The sequence below is a fragment of the Nilaparvata lugens genome, chromosome 1 (assembly GCF_014356525.2).
Source record: "Nilaparvata lugens isolate BPH chromosome 1, ASM1435652v1, whole genome shotgun sequence".
In the NCBI taxonomy this organism is placed as follows: Eukaryota; Metazoa; Arthropoda; class Insecta; order Hemiptera; family Delphacidae; genus Nilaparvata; species Nilaparvata lugens.
This window is the reverse complement of record NC_052504.1, coordinates 36428726-36447108: the sequence shown is the minus strand read 5'-3', so window position 1 is coordinate 36447108 and position 18383 is coordinate 36428726. Positions and strand designations below refer to the sequence as shown.

At 33.9% G+C, this 18383-nt stretch overlaps 1 protein-coding gene across 1 annotated transcript in view; it reads right to left on the bottom strand.

The window, feature by feature from the left end:
• Positions 1–59: 59 nt before the first annotated feature.
• LOC111054287 (50S ribosomal protein L1) overlaps positions 60–18383 on the bottom strand; it is a 29386-nt gene continuing 11062 nt past the window's right edge. The window contains exons 2-8 of the mRNA XM_039420477.1: positions 13753–13942; positions 10899–11115; positions 9694–9861; positions 3102–3216; positions 2396–2514; positions 1386–1486; positions 60–244 (exon numbers count right to left, since the gene is read on the bottom strand). Coding sequence (XP_039276411.1) covers positions 109–244; positions 1386–1486; positions 2396–2514; positions 3102–3216; positions 9694–9861; positions 10899–11115; positions 13753–13942 — 1046 coding nt within the window. The 3' untranslated portion in view covers positions 60–108. The remainder of the gene's footprint in view (positions 245–1385; positions 1487–2395; positions 2515–3101; positions 3217–9693; positions 9862–10898; positions 11116–13752; positions 13943–18383) is intronic.

Below are 18383 nucleotides of genomic sequence, written 5' to 3'. Positions count from 1 at the left end.
ATATTATATGAAGAAATAATCAGTTGTTGGGACTATCAATAGTAATAAGTACAGCCAAGTAGCTTTTCATTATTATAATAATGTACTTAACAAAGCAGTATTAAACTATTAAACATATTTGACTCTGACTTTCGGATCATCTTCTTCTTCGTCACTACTACTGGCTAGTTCTCCGTCTTGAGATAGATGAGGAGAGAGATCCAGTTTCAACCTTTCCGTAGAATGAGGCGATTTCAACACAACTCTGAAACGTAAAGAAAAATAATTCAAAATCAGTCTATAGAACTGATAATATGCTATTTCAGTCTCATCAATTAAACAAAAAACATACGGTACTAGAACTAACTCGTAAATTACATCAAAATATATAAATAAAAACTGGCTATTTTCTAAAAATAAACCTTCTACTGATAATGTGATTGGAAGTTTTCACACACGCCGATCTCTCGCCAAGACGACATCCAGAATGTCCTCCCATTGGCTGATTTTCACCAACAGTTGATTCTCTAGAAGTCAATAGGACGACTTGACTGCTGTGTCGGCAAGAAATTGGCGAGAACGTGTCGTGTGAAAACTGCGAATAGTATTATTCACTATTATTAACATTAGTGTAGGGGCGGTTATGGTATAAATGGACTGTATCATTTAAGCGATATAAAAAAGGTGAAGCGACTCACCATTTGTTGTTAGGAATGTATATTATTAACAACATTAGTGTAGAGGCGATATAATGCTTATCGAATATACTACCTGCGCAGGGTACTTCATATGCGGTGAATTTATATTGCGGGTGATGTTGCGGCGACGAGCAGCGTGCTTCTTCCAATCGCGTTTCAGATTCACAACTACTGAACTTTTAATATTGAAAACGGGGAAAAGACAGATTGAAGCTTCAACCCGTGGCTATCTCATCTTGCCTGCCTGATTATTTTTATCGCTAGCTTCTAAAATTAGTATAGGCCTACATTAACAAATATTTTGGATTGGGCAATGATAGGGCAAAAATAGAAAAATAATTTTTTTCATAATTGAATTTTTAACAATAACATGATCTTCCAGAATCTGAAAGAAAGAGTTAAGATCCGTAGTTAACTGTACAAAATTAAAAGGACAATAATTTATTACTGATTATCAAATAGGGAGTATACCTCCAGAATACTGCTAACAGAATACTTGTGTTGGAAAAAATAATGATGGGCAAAGATTAGAAAGTGTGTTTAGAACCACCGGGATTGTTTGTTCAGAGAATCAACTTTAGATTACTGTATACAAATCTTGACTCTTCCAAAGACAATCCTCAACACTCATAATTTTTTTCTGATGATGTTTCAAAGATGGTAGAATTATAATAATTAATAGAACATTGATTAGCAGCATTCACTTACCGTGTAATAAATGGATGAGTGGTATTTGGAGGTGCCATCGTCATAACATCATTTATCAGTTCTTGGAAATTGTCTCTTAATTTTTGTGTTTCCATGTTTAGCTGAAAAGTTAAACAACGATGTTTCAAGTGACACTAACTATTCAGTTATTACAATCTATTGTTCTAAATCAAAAAATGATTGAGCATGGTACATAAGAAGTGTTTTACAACCATTATTAAGTTAAATTGTAGTTATAATCAATGTAACTAGAATACTCAATGTACTCCAGGTACATTGGTTACAACGATCTAAAGGACTAGTAGCTCAAACAGCTGTTTTAAAAATGTAAACTATTTCAAAACCGGCAATGTAAAGGAACTCTCATCAATGTGAATGAAATCTACTAGTCTATCTTCTAAAATAATATAATAAAGGGAATAATCGGCTTAAAAATGTACGGTACGGGATAGGAAATACACGAATGACGCATCATCAAGTTGGACTACTGAACTGATTATCTTGAAATGTTGCATAAAAATTCCGAATTTACCGAGGATGAAAATATACTTTTTCTATTGATATTAATTCTAATTTGATTATTAAAACAAATTTATTCAATATATGATTCAAAGTTTATGTATCTATAAATGTTCAATCAAACAGGGCATTCTCCAAGTGAATCCGTAGCTTACTTGGTAGCGAGCGAGGTTGATGAATCAAAGGTTGCAAAATTTTCAACTCTTTTAAAGATTAACCATGTAGTTTTGAACAAAATAATACGGTTTACATGCTAGTTTCATTATAAAGTTTCTCCTTGAGAGGAAACATCGTGATACAACACAATGTGTTATGTGACAACCGTCTGGAGGTTAGGACATCAAGGGAAGAACTACTATGATGAATACGCCGTTGCAACGTAGCTGCTCTTTGTTTTCTCTTTGACTAACTTTGGACTAATATTTTCAAACAAATTTTTAAATGATAGAAAGCTCATATTGAAGATATAAGAAGGAGATTAATGTACTTACGGTTCCAATCATCATCTCAAGTGAACCGTAGTCCACCTCTCTTTCATCGCGGAAACATGAATATGTCACTCCATTTTTGAATTTAGTCACCAATTCATTCATATCTGATCCCAATGTACCTAGAAAATGTAAAAATTTGTGTTCACAAATCGTTCTCAAGGTAAGGTAATTAGAGGTGTTGACTTTTTTGTCTCTTGACCAATAGTAATTTCTACATTATTGTGATCTTTCAAAGTAATGGATAACTTATTTTTAGATATCAGTTAAAATTATAGAAAATGTCAGATATCATAGTTTGGCAGTTTTTTAATGTACACAGGCTACACGCTCCAAAGAAGCCATTAATGATCCCAAGAAGTATGAATAACAACTTGAATCAGATCTGACGATTAGAGGAAAATAGGCCTGATGATGTAGATGGCCGCCATTTAACAGAAGTTATTTTCATATTCATGATTGAAGATGTTTCATGCTTTATTGTTGTTTTAATTTGTAATGAAAACACCCAAATACCACATTGAAAAATATGAAACATGAGCTTCGTTGGAAAATAACATTTGGCTGTTTTTTTAAATCATCCATAATACTATACTGCCTAAACCTATAAAATTATATTTAAACAACTAGCTTGTAGATTACTGAGTAGTTGAAAATTCTTTTCCGGGATTTTCATTTCGAGATTTACATGTCGACAAAATTGACTCACCGGTTTTGGGGTTCGGAAACCTTTTTTTCAGCAATCCTCTTATGCCAATCATATCCGGCAAAATATCTGTATGAGCCAGTATCACATTGAAATCCGGTAAGACAACTCTGCCTTTCTGTAAAAAGCAGGAAAATATGTTCTGAAATACGTCATTACAAGAACAGCACTGAGCTTTAGTCACACTAAAGGCCGGTTTCCGAGCTCGGGATTAAGCTAAGTCCTAGACTTTAAACAGCTGGAGTCAGAAAAATGGCTTTCCAAAACGGGGCGTAGTCGCAGCTTTTATAACAGTAGTCGTAGTTTTTATTTTCTCATTTCTATAATTGGTAACGTTTTTCCTTGACTGAATTAGACATTCATAAATAATTCAAAATAGCTGAAACTTTACACTATTTTCTCTTCATTTTATTTTCTTTTCAATTTTCTAGTTTTTCGAAATTTAATTCAAAAGTGACTATGACAATGACTGCGACTACGCCCCGTTTTAGAAAGCCAATTTTCTGACTCCAGCTGTTTAAAGTCCAGGACTTAGCTAAATCCCGAGCTCGGAAACCGGCCCTTACAGTGTTAAGAGCAATGTTATAATTCGGAAAAAGGGCTGAAACAGGCACTTCGTTCTAGCGTGTTTCGGACGCTATTTTCCAACCGATAATCATGAAAATGGTACCAAATTGTTCAGAAAGATTTGGACAACTGGCGCCGTACCGCCAAATTCCAATTTTCCAACTATAAAATGACTTTAAAATTCGATGAACTTGGAGAAAATTTGGCAAAGTTTGACGTTCAATAGGAAAAAATTGATAAGTGATATAAAAATTTGGCGGTACGGCGCCAGATGTCCAAATCTTTCTGAACAATTTGGTACCATTTTCATGATTATCAGTTGGATAATAGCATCCGAAACACGCTAGAACGAAGTACCTGCAAAGTACTCTCAATCGAGAAAGCTTCAATTCCCTACTAGTCTTTCGAAAAAGTGTGGTCGAACTCACTAACACAGTCCCAACTGCTATGATTGTGAGTACAAACACTCACACCGGAGAACTGGAAAACTGGTTTTCGGTCGTCGAAACAATTGATTGTTTTTGTTCAATGAGATATTGCCCGTCTTCTTGTCTGCGCTATTGTGTTTTATGTTATATACTATATTAATATAATATGCTCTATTATTCTATATGCTTATACAGTAGTTTGACATCCATATTATTATTTATTCCCATTTCATTTCAATATCACATGAAATCTTTACTATATTCTATTTGTACAGCTATTTTGGAGACAAGGTTCATTCTTCTCTCATCGAATTCTTTATTATCCATGTTCGGCCATGCATGGCAATTCAAATTCAACCCAAGAAATTTACATGATACTACCCGTGAAAAATTTAGTTTTGGAGAGATCAAGTTTTACATGTTTTTTCTTATACTGTAATTAGAAAACAACCAATCATTCGTAAATTCTCGATAAAAAGTAAGTTATTGGATAATATGAATGAATAATAGTTCATGCTTCAACGAAAATTTCTGCAATAAAAAATACTTTTCTTCTTTTTTTCAATTTTATGACCACATAGGATCACTGTAGTCTCTGGTTAGTCCTCTTTCTTCGTTTATTCGCTTCAATTCTCTTCCTTTCTTCACAGTACCTTTTCATTCTGTCAGATCTTTCTTTTCTCAATTCATCTGAACAAACCTGTTGCCTTCTCCTCATTGTTTTTATAGATAAGATCCTCTTTCTGTCCGTGATGGTTTCCCTATAGATTTTTGACATCGTCAATAGTTAAATTTAGTTCCGAAATGTCTTTTTTTATTTCCACAAGCCAAGGAATTGTGGCTCTGTCTGTTTTCGCACTCATGAATTTTTCAATAAGTCTTCTTAACAATCGATTCGCTGGGGTTCTGAGAATATGTCCAAAGAAAGAAATTCTCTTTTTGCGCATTGCGTCAGTTATTGGTTCAATTTCTCTATAAATCTGTTCTCTTGGAAGGAGTTTGAACTGGTTGTCAACTACATGTTTTTTGTTTATGCAGGTTCTAAGAATCCGTCTTTCAACTCTTCTTATAGTTTCTTTAATTCCATTTCCATCAATATTGAAAAGTTGTTCACTGCAATACATTGCTTGTGATCTTAGAACTGCCTTGTAGTGTTTCAGTTTTGTATGAATGGAAAGACTTTTTCTCTTATAAGTGTCCCTAGTTACATGCTGTCCCTTGGAAAGCTTTGAAATTCTGGCCTTCTCACTAAGATTATATGTGATCGTCTCTCCTAGATATCTAAAACTGTCCACAATATCAATAAGACTTCCGTTAATATTAATTTTATTTATACACAAAGGATCAGTTATCATGAATTTCGTTTTTTCGTAAGAAATCTTCAGTCCGACTTTTCCTGCCACTTCTTCCAAAGATGTTATTTGTTGTCGTGCTTCTGCTACTCCATTTGCAAGGAAAACCAAATCATCTGCAAAACCCAAGCAGTTAAGTTTGATGTTGTCTTTATGATAGCCAATTTGTATGGTTTCAGGATTAATTTCTCTCAGTATTAAAAAATTACTTTTAGTATACTGCAAGATTTCCAACACAAGCCAATTCTCTGTTCACTTTTTTTCATTCACATTTACTTTCTTTGAAGTGGTAATAGGGTACAAATATTCAATTGGAAGAAAGGTGAAATGCAAAAACTAATGTACAGTATGACACTGTACATTGTCATTGTCCAGGAGTGGAAACGTTGGGGGGGGGGGAGATTGCGCAGACTGCGTCCTTGTCATTGTAGTGAGGGGGGTTTCCAATAGGGTCAATATTGAAACGACTGACGATCTTCTTGTTTGGAATGTTTTCTGAATCGTGCAGAATCACAAATACTTTGCTTCTGAATAAAATTATGCTTAGATTCATATAACTTTTGTTGGGTTTAGGCGCCTGCTGGCGCCTGCGCGGTAGATTCTATTAAATTCATAATTGACCAGAAATGAATTCGATTGTTTATAAAATAGAAAAATAGACAGTTATCAACTGTCCATTGTTCAGTTGTTTACAGGCCGTTGTGCATGGTGATCTGCACTTGTTTTGGTGAATCAGGAATTAGGTACTTCTTGTAATATTTGCTACCGTATATTAGCCCAGTTCTGAATCGTGCTAATACAGTCACAAGTACTTTGCTTCTGAATAAAACTATGCTTATGAGTCATAGTAGCGTTATAATATCTAGCGTTGTTGTATGATTTGAATTTTTGTGCCCTGTTCATTATTTATTTATTTATTAGATTAGCACAAACAATATAATGATCGGGAAAGAAAAAACAGGTTATTGCCCAAAACTTTTTCAATTTCCTAATTCAGTTTCAAATTGTGCAAATCAAAGACCTTAAAGAGATATAGACCCACAATGCCTATGCCTTCCTAATGATAGCTCTTACTTGAAATTGAAGGCCGCCATTGGGGTATTTTAGCACGAGTATTATATCTATATATAATTGTAATACAATAGATCACAAAGGCATTGGTGGCATTGGTATGTAATAATCTTATGGGTTGCCCCCTCAATGGCGGATTTCAATTCCAAGTACGACACTAGCGCTGTATGTGAGTCTATGCATCTTTAAGGTCTTTGGTGCAAATATTATACATAGGTTATGTCCATTTCAATTTTCTACACCAAATCACAATCTGAGAGTATAGATTAGAATAAAACAAACAATTTTCAATTTTGATAGATTGATAGTAAAACTTTTGTAAAAACATGAAAAAAAACGTTAAATTCACAAAATCTATATATATATATATAAAAGTGAAATGGCACTCACTCACTGACTTACTGACTGACTCACTCACTCACTCACTCACTCACTCACTCACTCACTCGCAGAACTAAAAATCTACCGGACCAAAAACGTTCAAATTTGGTGGGTATGTTCAGTTGGCCCTTTAGAGGCGCACTAAGAAATCTTTTGGCAATATTTTAACTCTGAGGGTTGTTTTTAAGGGTTTAAAGTTTGTCTTTTAGCATGTATATTCTTCTTCTCCCAATCTCTTAATTATAATTGAAATTTCCATATCATATGTTACTATAGAACTATAATCTAGATAGAGTACCTCTTCGAAACAGTTGTTAACTGGCAACTAAATTAATAATTTTGTCAGGTTGGCATTAAGTTGAGTTGACTTTGTTAGGTTGGCATCAAGTTGAAGATTTAAATGCATTTATCGCGGAGAAAGAGAAAGAGAAAGAGATTAGGCACTGCTACTTGAATCCTGGGAATATTATATTACTAGCCGTCAGGCTCGCTTCGCTCGCCATATCCGTTTAGCCAGACGTTTAGTCTGGACCCCCGACTGGATTGTCCTAACATATGATAAAAACGCTCAAATGAAAAATGCAGGCGAGCGAAGCGAGCCTGCTGATCTCATTCTTGGACGATCCAGTCGGGGGTCATGGGGGCGGAGCCCCGTGGCTAGACGGATATGGCGAGCGAAGCGAGCCTTACGGCTAGTAAAGAATAAAACCACTTAAATTTTGAGCTCGTAAATATAACGTTCACCTTAGCTATATAACAGCTGTTTCATGTTATCATGGATAATAAAAACCAATTTGATTTGATTTATTATATTATTGGAATCATTTTTTGTTTGTGATTTTCCCTGATAATATACATAAATAAATTGAAATATTTGATCCTGTACTCCAAACAATATTATTACTGGAAAAATTAATTCCTATCTAGAATCAAAATAAATATATTTAAATCTCAAGAATGAAGAATCATGATTTTTATTTGTCTATGCATGAACCATTTTATTAACAGCCTTCAGCACTTACTGTATCTATATAATACAGATATCTCGCTTCGCTCGCCATATCCATTTAGCGGATAGTCTGTACCCCCGACTGGATCGTCCTAACATATGATAAAAATGCTCAAATGAAAAATGCAGGCGAGCGAAGCGAGCCTGCTGATCTCATTCTTGGACAATCCAGTCGGGGGTCCAGGGGGCGGAGCCTACTGGCTAGACAGATATGGCGAGCGAAGCAAGCCTGACGGCTAGTAGTAATATAATATTCCCAGGAATAGCTCTGATTGAACTAGCAGTATCCAATTAATTTTTTCGCGATAAATCTGGACCTCCTAAATAGGTATTTAGGAGGTACTGGATAAATTGGTATTTAGGAGGTCCTGGATAAATGCATTTCAATCTTCAACTTGGTGTCAACCTAACAAAGTCAACTCAACTTAATGCCAATCTGACAAAATTTTTAATTTAGTTACCAGAACAACTGTTTAGTACAAGAGGTACTCTCTCTAGATTATAGTTCTATATTAACATATGGTATGGACATTTCAATTATAATTTTAAGATATTGGAATAAGAAGAATATACATATGCTAAAAGACGAACTTTAAACCCTTAAAAACCACCCTTAGAGTTAAAATATCGCCAAAAGATTTCTTAGTGCGCCTCTAAAGGGCCAACTGAACATACCTACCTTTTTGGTCCGGTAGACTAGATTTTTAGTTCTGCGAGTGAGTGAGTGAGTGAGTGCCATTTCACTTTTATATATATAGATAGTGCACTCATATATTAATGAACTTGTATGTCGATTTAGAAGAATTAGTCAAATGAAGTGTTCTTTGATAACACTGTTGAAGCAATAGAATACCATCTATAGCCAGGCTACTCAAAAGCAGATCAGTCATGTTAGAACAGCCGCAGAATGAGTAGACAATGCAGTGTAAAATAATAATAATAATAATGGACTTTTATAGGAAGAGAAGACTGATGTGAGAGTGAGTGCGCGTGTCAATTGCGATAGTGGTGCTACTGAAGTAATGAACTTCTTTCTCTAGAAAGAAAAGACTGATGTGTGAGAGAGCGCATCGATTGAGAGAGAGTAGAGCTATGAAGACCGATGTTTGTGAGCCAGTATGCTTTTTTACTCCGTTCCCCATCTCATCAGTTAAATTTACCTAGTACTACACTTTTTGAACAGCCTTCCTAGAGATGCCACTTAATTGCAAATGCTTTAAAAAAATTCTTCAAAACTTAAACTTTAAGTAGCATTTATGAATGAATGTTATTTCATATTAATGGCAACAAATCAATGGAGCAGTTACTAATATTGATTTTAAAACTAATAGATTATTTATAATCCGTACGGCGTTTATTAGTATGTAGTTCCACCTCACCTGATAGATATATTTCAGCCGTCAACGGACCTCACGACTGTTATGTATCAGACGTGACCGCCAATTTATTGAAAACATAACTATGCCATTTCTGATAGGAATAAAAATACAGTCATATCGTGTCCAACTATGATATCCATCAACCTCAAGGATGATATTTGGTCATAGATGAACCATCAGCCATCAAAATCACCATCATGGATGAACAACAATAAAGCCTTTTACTTCTTCTCATCAATTTTTTGTTCGCATTGATGTAAAAAAGGGAAGCTGTGGCAGGGACGATGAGAATAGCGTATTAAGACACCAGATTGTGACAAGGAGAATATTGATTGCATGATGGCAGTGGAGAAGTAATCAGTCGATTTTAATAAAGATGGATTCTCACTTAGAATGAAAAATGAATACCTCAATGTCTTTTATAATTTCGACACCTCCAACGAGTGTGGCTCCAGCATTTTCAGCAGCCTCTCTTTCTTCTTTTGATTTGCAGAACACAAGAATTGAACGCTCTACACCATGATTGAATCCATGTGGCACCAAAGCAGTTCTTGTGAATTTTTCAACAAATTTAGTCTAAAATGAAACAGAACAAAATTCATGACATCAACTGACATTTCTATTCAATAAAAATTATCAATAGACAGCAGCTAATAAATTTACTGACATAATCGATTGAAATCTTAACTCAAAATAGAGTGAAATGAGAATTTGTAAACTTTCCAATATTTAAATATAACACTAATTTAAACAATTATAATTATTCTCTATACCAGAGTACAACATCGAATTCCATATCAATTCATTAAATATAACAATATATCTCATAAAGTATTCTCAATATAACAATCTAATCCAACAATTAATTGGATATATTAATAAAATTATAGAATGAAAAGTGTCATAGATCAGAAAAGAGAGGCAGGGTTAGAAGTATTAATTCTGAATTTCTTAAAGCAGCATCACGTTGAACTATATAAAAATAATTTTCTCTGACATTATAACGTTTATTAATAGTTTATTAGCAAAAAAAATTAACAATACAAGAGGTTATGCTGAATATTTCTACTGTGCATCCCAACATTTTCAAGTACTGTATTTGCATTATGCGAGTATGTTACTATACTATGATATGTTTACCGTGCATCTATGCTAAACTACACTAGAATAAATTATCATCAAATTGAAGATTTAAGGGTACTTCTTGATCATTTTTTTATAATATGTTTCCACTATTCAAGGAAATATCTTGGAACTCCAGGAAAGATGCCAATTTGGATGAGCCCACTTCTTTAGTGATACAAATACTATTACATGGGGAAAAAATCTGTATTTTCAAAAATCTATTGTTGGATTTTTCCATTTTCAACCGAACCAGAATTGGTAATATTTGTTAGCAAGCAGATCTCATTTGATTATTAACATTTGAATGTTATATACTGTGATTGATACTGGCTTATTTGTTATCTTAGCAGCCATAATCAGTTATTACGCTAACAAACTGGCTTATTTTGTTCTCTCAACCATAATAATGTGTTACCATGCTGACATTCTAGCTTATATGTTCTCATAACCACAAAAAGTTACTGAGTTAAGTTATCATGCTAACTTACTGGCTTGTGTGTTCTCATATCCAATTCCATGAACACCTGTAGTGGAGCGTTGGGCCGGTTGAAGACAGTCGGGTGGTGCGTTTCTCGGTGGCACTGGACCGCTTCTTCAAAGCTATAAATCCTCCACGGATGATACTTGCCAATGTAAACATTGTCCGTCGTTAAATGCTTCCACTCTTCCTTTAAGCGCTTCGATTCCAACTTCCCTGAACTTGCTCTAAAAATAAAAAAAATTGTACTTTTCACGAATTTAAAAAAATACTGAACTATATTTGTAATTCATATAGGGCTATAGACTCATGGAATACACCCGCTTTTCAAATGCAAATACACGATCAATTTACTAGATAGAATTAATTTAGTGATACACAAAGATCATTTCAAACAATTTGTGTACATGCAAAATAAGAAAGTAATGGAATGCTTCTCACAGAGTCACAACCCATATTTAAATAACTTGCATGTTGGCGTGGGATCACACACTCACACTATGCTAAGAACAACATCTTGCAGGGTATTCTAGTTTTTCATCAGGAGAACATGATCTGCAAGCCAACATCCACATCATTTGAATATGACCCATGATTCTGTAAGGAGGATTTCAGGATCCTTTCATTTATCTGTTCGCGAAGCATAAAACAGTTGTATGATGTGATGCTCGTTTGAAGTCATCCCGTAAGTCATCCAGCTACTATGTAAATATAGGCTACTGAACTTTTCATGTAATTACTTCAGAACGAACTGGCAGTATTATAATCTGCAATTAATTTCAACATTTTTAATTGCTAATGATGTAATCATACATTTTTAAACTATTCAATATAGTATTAAATAAAAATACTAAGAAATTGTCAAAACGACAGATTTTATTGAAAGTTAGAAATACCGGTTTCGGTTGTTACACCATTGTCAATCTCTGATACGATAAAACTAAATACAAGAGCAGCAAAATTTATACAAGTAAGCGAGTACTGCTATTGGTCAAGGGCATGAACGCCTGCCATCGGCCCAGCTAGACAGTCTCCTCCCACTTAACGGTATAACAGAAACGTCACACAATGGCGGTTTAAGCAACAGACTCACCATGATAGAAAAATTACTTTTCGTACAAAATAAAAACCAAGAAAACAAGTAAAAGATAATAAAAAAAATATGTAAATAGAAAAACTATCGCCCAATACAATGGTCGCATTTATAAATCTTCTAGTGAGCTACCAAGAAATATTAGACTGAAGAAAGTATCTTTTATTGCCTATAAAGATACATTTCTAGTGTTGGAATCTACTTATCTCATAGCAAAAAGTATAACAAAAGTTGGAATGTACATTTCAATGAGAGCAGTGGAACGTACTCTTTTTGGCCATCAAGCATTTTCTTGATGTTTGGAGTGTACGTTGTAGCCGCCATTCTGATGCAGTTGTCCAAATGTTAATCAGTCAGTCTGTTCCAATATCGATTTTTCATGAATTTCATACTTGAAAAAGATGCTTCACACAAGTAATTAGAGCTCAACATAGCTTTCAACCTCAATGCAACTTGAATAATATTTGGATATTTTTCTTTGGGGACTTGAGGCCAAATATTTCCAGTTTTAGAAAGTGATCTGAGAGACAGATCATTTTGAAAATCCACTAATTCCATTTCAACTGAAGCCTGATCTCCACCAAAATGTTGTACAATACAAGCTACAAAATCTTCTGCATAGATCTATACAAAAGAGAGATGATGAATTGTACCATATTTGATATGCTTTTAAAATCTTGAAATCGTTGATCAAACTGTTGTCTCAAGTCTGAAAAATTGTAACGTATTCTTGGTTATTCCTGCGGTGCTGTGGAGAATTTTTCTTGTCATTGATTTTATTCAGACTGGGAAAGTGTTTATATTCAAACTGGACGACATTCTTTTGCACGAGCATTTCTGTTAGCTACCAAAAACTACCCCACGAGCTACCGGTAGCTCGCGATCGACTGTTTGGCGACCACTGGCCTAATGTATGCTAACAATGTTATGATAAAACTAAATTCGTAGTGTTGTATTGAATCTGGTCATTTAAGCTATACTGGGAATTGTCCTTAATTACTCTTGTCTCTTGTTATTTCTAAAGCCTCTAGAATTTTCAAAGATATGCCTTTGTTATTAACATATGCAGAAACTCAACATTCTCATTAACTGTGAACTTTTGATTATTTGTTATCAAATGTTCTGCAAAGTTAGATTCCCCATTTTGTTTATTCCAATCTCTGATTATGTTCTTTAATTCTACTTTTGAAACTTCTTTCTGTCTGACCCACATAACAAGCATTACAATTACCACATTTAAGTTTGTACACCCCACTTTATCCCAAATATCAATGTTGTCTTTACTACAGCAAAATAGACTATTTAAAAACGGTTTGGTCCTGAAAGCAACATGGAATCCATTCTTTTTCAATTCCCTACCTATCTTATCAGATACAAGGCCTACATATGGGATTGTTACCCAAGTCTTTTCCACACAGTTTGAGCCTACAAAGCTAGAATTAATTGAAATTTTTCTATTCATTTTACTTATAAATCTGTCTACCATCATTTCTTCATACCCATTTGTGACAGCTATCTGTTCAATTTTAGTAATCTCAATATCAAAATCATGATAGCTCATAGGTATTGTTAGCGCTCTACAGACCATGCTATTGAAAGCCTCAAGTTTGTCAGAAATATGATGACAAGAATGAAGAGGAATCTAACATCAATATGAGTTGGTTTTCTAAAAATAAAAAGCTTGTGAAAACCAGAGAAAAACTTGTGAGAGAAATTAAATATAGAATACTTTGAATAAGTTTGTGAGAGAAATGAGGTTTTGGTTAATTACCTTTTTTCTTTTCGCAAAGAGTGAGGAATAAATCCAATCTTCTTTACTTCAACTTTAACTTTCTTCTTGTCAGCTTTCATGCGTGTACCTCTTCGAGCAGCATAGTTTCTCACTTGCATTAAAGAATTATCAACTACAGGCACATTTTTCAAAACCAACGCATGACAGAATGTGTTAATTAAAGATTGACCTGAAAAAGAGAGGTATTCGGTATTCATACAATAGAGATTTGGAAAAACATAAGGCATTGCGTTAATAGTTGATGAAAGTATCAGGGGTTTCAAAGCCATGAGTCTTAAATAAATCATAAAAAATCGTTGAAAAATGTAACATGAAAGTGAAAAATATATTTATATTTTTAAATATATTGTACCTATATTTCATACATGCTTTGTATTCAAATTACCTTAGTTATTTCCAAATTACATGTTTTTTGAATTTTCATTTCTTATATTCATTGAATTCAGATCAATGTCCCATTCTTAAAAAAAAACAAACAAAAAACAATTGCACATCACACTTCTCCAGTCTTCTCCAAAGTCATTTGACAGGGGAAATGTCTTAGTCCTTTCAGTAGAGTATTCGTCAATAGTCATGTTTAGAGAGGCATCTCTATCCAAGGTGTGTGCGTGTGCTCCTCAATGAATTTAGCAAAAATGTAGTATGATCTTTCCACCAAAAACTGCTGCTTCAAGTTGCTAAAAAATGTACTCTGCTCGCTGTGGATTTTTAGTTGATGGGGAGCAGGTTGTGGAGGTGTGCTCCTGAATAAGATGATCACTATACTTTTTCATTCTGTGTTGAGGGAGGTTTATGTAATTTCTATTTCTTGTTCTACAGCTGTGCATTTCTCGTCAGGTTGAGTTTGAGTTTACAGAATGATAACATACAGGATATATTATTATAATAGTATTACTGTAAGTATATTCATATCTTGAATAGGGGGTTGCAGTGTTCAATGTAGTTAGCTCTTTGTGTAGCTCTTAATATCCTCTTTTGTAGTATCAGAACTAATTCTATACTTTCCTGTACTGATGTCCCCTAGGCGGCAATGCCGTTTTTTAGATTTAACTCAAATAAGGTATACTATATTATATTAAGATTATTATATTATTTATTAATATCTTACCCATATCACAAATCATATTATACAAAATCTTACTTGAATTAAGAAATCATCATTATTATAAAGAATCTTACACATATTATTCAAAATCAGCTATTTCATTTTTTGGTAACTTCATTTTCAAATTCAAAATTTATTTATTCAAGTAAGTCACAATACATTCCGGTCTATTCACGAATCCACAATTAATTACAGTACAACAGCTAATTATGCAACAAATTTCACATATTATGAAAACTTATTAATTACAATGAAGATTGAATGGAACATTAGAATATTGATAATATAGTATTGTAATGCAACTACATAAATCAGCGGTGTTTCAACAATGAATAAATGATAACTTCAATGAATAAATATACACCCCACTATAAATTATATGTGTTGGGGTATAAGTAATTAGTTGCTTATTGCGTGTTATAATTACTATTTACAAACTTCATTCACTGATATAGGATTAAAGTTTTTTATAATAAAATTAGTAAAAATTTATAATACAAACAAAATTATGGAATTAGTAGATAAATATTAATATTCTACTAAGGATAATAATAAGAAAGGTTATTATAGAAAAATGAAAAACAGTAAATAGAAGAATGAAGAAAAAATAGTTTCAATATTTACAGTCTAACTGAATTTTCACAATTTTCCATCCCAATATCAACCAACCAGGAAATAGTTATTTGTGCAACTAGTGCGCAAAGTGACAGTTTGCTGCACCGAAAGAAACGTTTACGCACGAGCCGTAGGCGAGGGCGGAATGGTTTCTTGAGTGCAGCAGAGGAACTTTGCGCACGTATTTCACATTAAATTTTTCCTACAGTTACCATTGAATATGAAAAGTGGTTGATTATGAGTAAATTGATGGCTGAAATCCATCAAATGTTTGTCTGTATAATTTTGTTATAAACAACAACTTTAATTTATTTTAAACTTGATAATCCAATTGGAAATTAATTATCGATAATTTAATAAATTTAAAAATAAAATTGATCCAAATAATTTGAAAATTTGAATAATTTTGAGTGAATCTAAATTTCTAAATAATTTTTCAACCAATATTTATAAATGAAAAAAGTATTATTTGAAATAATCAATAATTTAAATAATTAAAATATATAATTTAATGGGTTCTCATTATTATTTATTTGAAAATCAGGAAAATATAGATAGAACAAATTTGCATTCAAAATATTCGCCAACAATGTCAACAGCTGATTGGGATGGCTGCAAGATAATACGCAAAGTAATAATTTGCGCACTAGAGGGGAAAGTGATTCTTTGCGTTCTGTAATCAGTGCAGAAATGGTCACTTTTCAAGGTAACTGTAGGAGAATAAACTTTTCTTGAACCTGTGTCTATTGAATTCTGCCCTAATGTAAATTGGTATTGAATTGTAAATTTTTGGTCCCAAATATATGTAGTTTCTTTGCCCAAATGTAGTGTTCATCCTTGGTACTATTGAATGCGTGTTTCTCTGCCTTGTTTGATGGTTATGATCTGCCAGTCTTATGTGTTCGTTGTTTCTCCTCATTCGCGTGATGATAGCCTGGATGTAGAGTTGTCTTACACTCAGTACTTTACTGTCCTTGAAAAGAATGTTCGTGGGGAATTGATTCTCCTTGAAGCCTATTATTTTTAGTATTCGTTTTTGAAGTTTATAGAGAGGTTCAACATGTATAAAATTCGTAGCTCCCCAGATAATTATGACGTATCTTAAAATTGATTGCACTAAAGAAAAATAAACAGTTTTTAATGTCTCATAGTTGAGGATTTTACGGAGTTGATAGAATTTGTAGAGAAGCTTCCTGATCCGGGTAATTGATAGATTAATGTGCTTGTCCCATTTGAATTTGTTGTCCACTATTGTTCCTAAATATTTTATTTCATTGACTTGTTGAATTGAAGGGCAATCACACGGGTTGTTGGTGCTTCCACAGTGATGCAGGATTATTGAAGAATCCGGTGGTCTCGTCCGTTCTGTCAGAGAAAAGGCTAAAAATTTCGTTTTTGTTGCATTTACTGTAAGCAAATTTTCTCTTAACCATTTATCGACTTTCATCAATTATTCTTCCTGTGCCAGATTAAAAACTTCCTCCCAGGTGTTTCCTTCAAATAGTATACTAGTGCTGACTTTTCGTCACCAATATTTAGAATCGTATAGATGACAGACATAGGTTGCTGATGAGTGTTTCTTACATAGGTGCTCTTTATGTTGCTGCCAAGACAGGGTATTATCTAAGAACGTTTTCTTTAGGAAGGAAGTACCGCACTGTATATCATTTGAAAAATTGGAAGAACCTGTACAAGCAACAACATGAGTATGCTATTTCTAAAAATGATCAACTTCAAGTAATCAAAGGCATTGAAACTTCAATTATCTTATCCTCCTACAAGACAAAACACGTACGACTAATGAATGATAATAATAATTATCAACTTTCTGTACTTCTACAAATCACGAGACACCTTCCGGATAGGCTGTGCAGATGATGTAGATAAAAGATATATGATAGCAAGTAGCCAATAGATAGCGGATGATCCGGATGAACCAAGCTTTGCTTCGAGTAGGATTCTGGATGAGGAAGCATGGCCTTCAGTTAGCAATCACCAACAAGACAGACAGGGAATCAGTCCATCGCGGCAAATCTAAAGCTGCGTACAGATATACGCGCCTCCAACCCGCACCGCGCACGCTCCGCCCTCGTTCCTCCATCGCTCCGCAGTCGCTCCTCCACCGCTCTGCAGTCGCACCGATCATGAACTTTAGGAGAGATGTTAGCTCTTCTCGCGTTCCACTCTTGCTCCCCGGTCGATCATCAATCGATCTGCTCGAGTGACGTTCGGTTGCGGAGCAGAGCGAAAGTCTGTACGCACCTTAACATTTAGTCTAGTCAAATGGTCGTTTTTCAGGAAACAGTCCCGAAAGAATTTTTCTCGACGGTTTTATATGTATTTTGGGGCGCTGAATTCGAATCTGAAATTTGCTTATAGTTGATATAACTATAACGATTAACGTAATAAAATTAACGTATAAAAATGATTAACGTAAAAAAATGATTAACGTATGGAAATGATTTTACGATGGAAATGATTAACGTATAAATTTTTTTTCGCATATTCAAAGTTGCGTATCTTGTGAAACACTTCAGTTAAAAAATCGAAAAAGTAGTCAAGGTTGTAGAGAATTTTCTCCTCTTTCCGCTCCCATGAATCGTTTTCCTGATTTCAGTACCGTTCAAAAGTTACAGCTAATTGAAAAAATGATAATTTTCATTTTCTCATTTTTTCTGCGATTTTACTGTTATTCAAGAGTCTCTAAAACGAGTAAGATACATGATAGAAACTTGCGATTGGTCTCAAATGAAAAAGAATTACATGTTCTATAAGCTACGTTGCCTTAAACCCATATTGCATGACTGTTTATTATCGAAAAACTGTCGAGACTGTAAAAATGAGGAAAATATCGCAAATTTCTTGATTTTTTGAATCAAACGTATCTTAC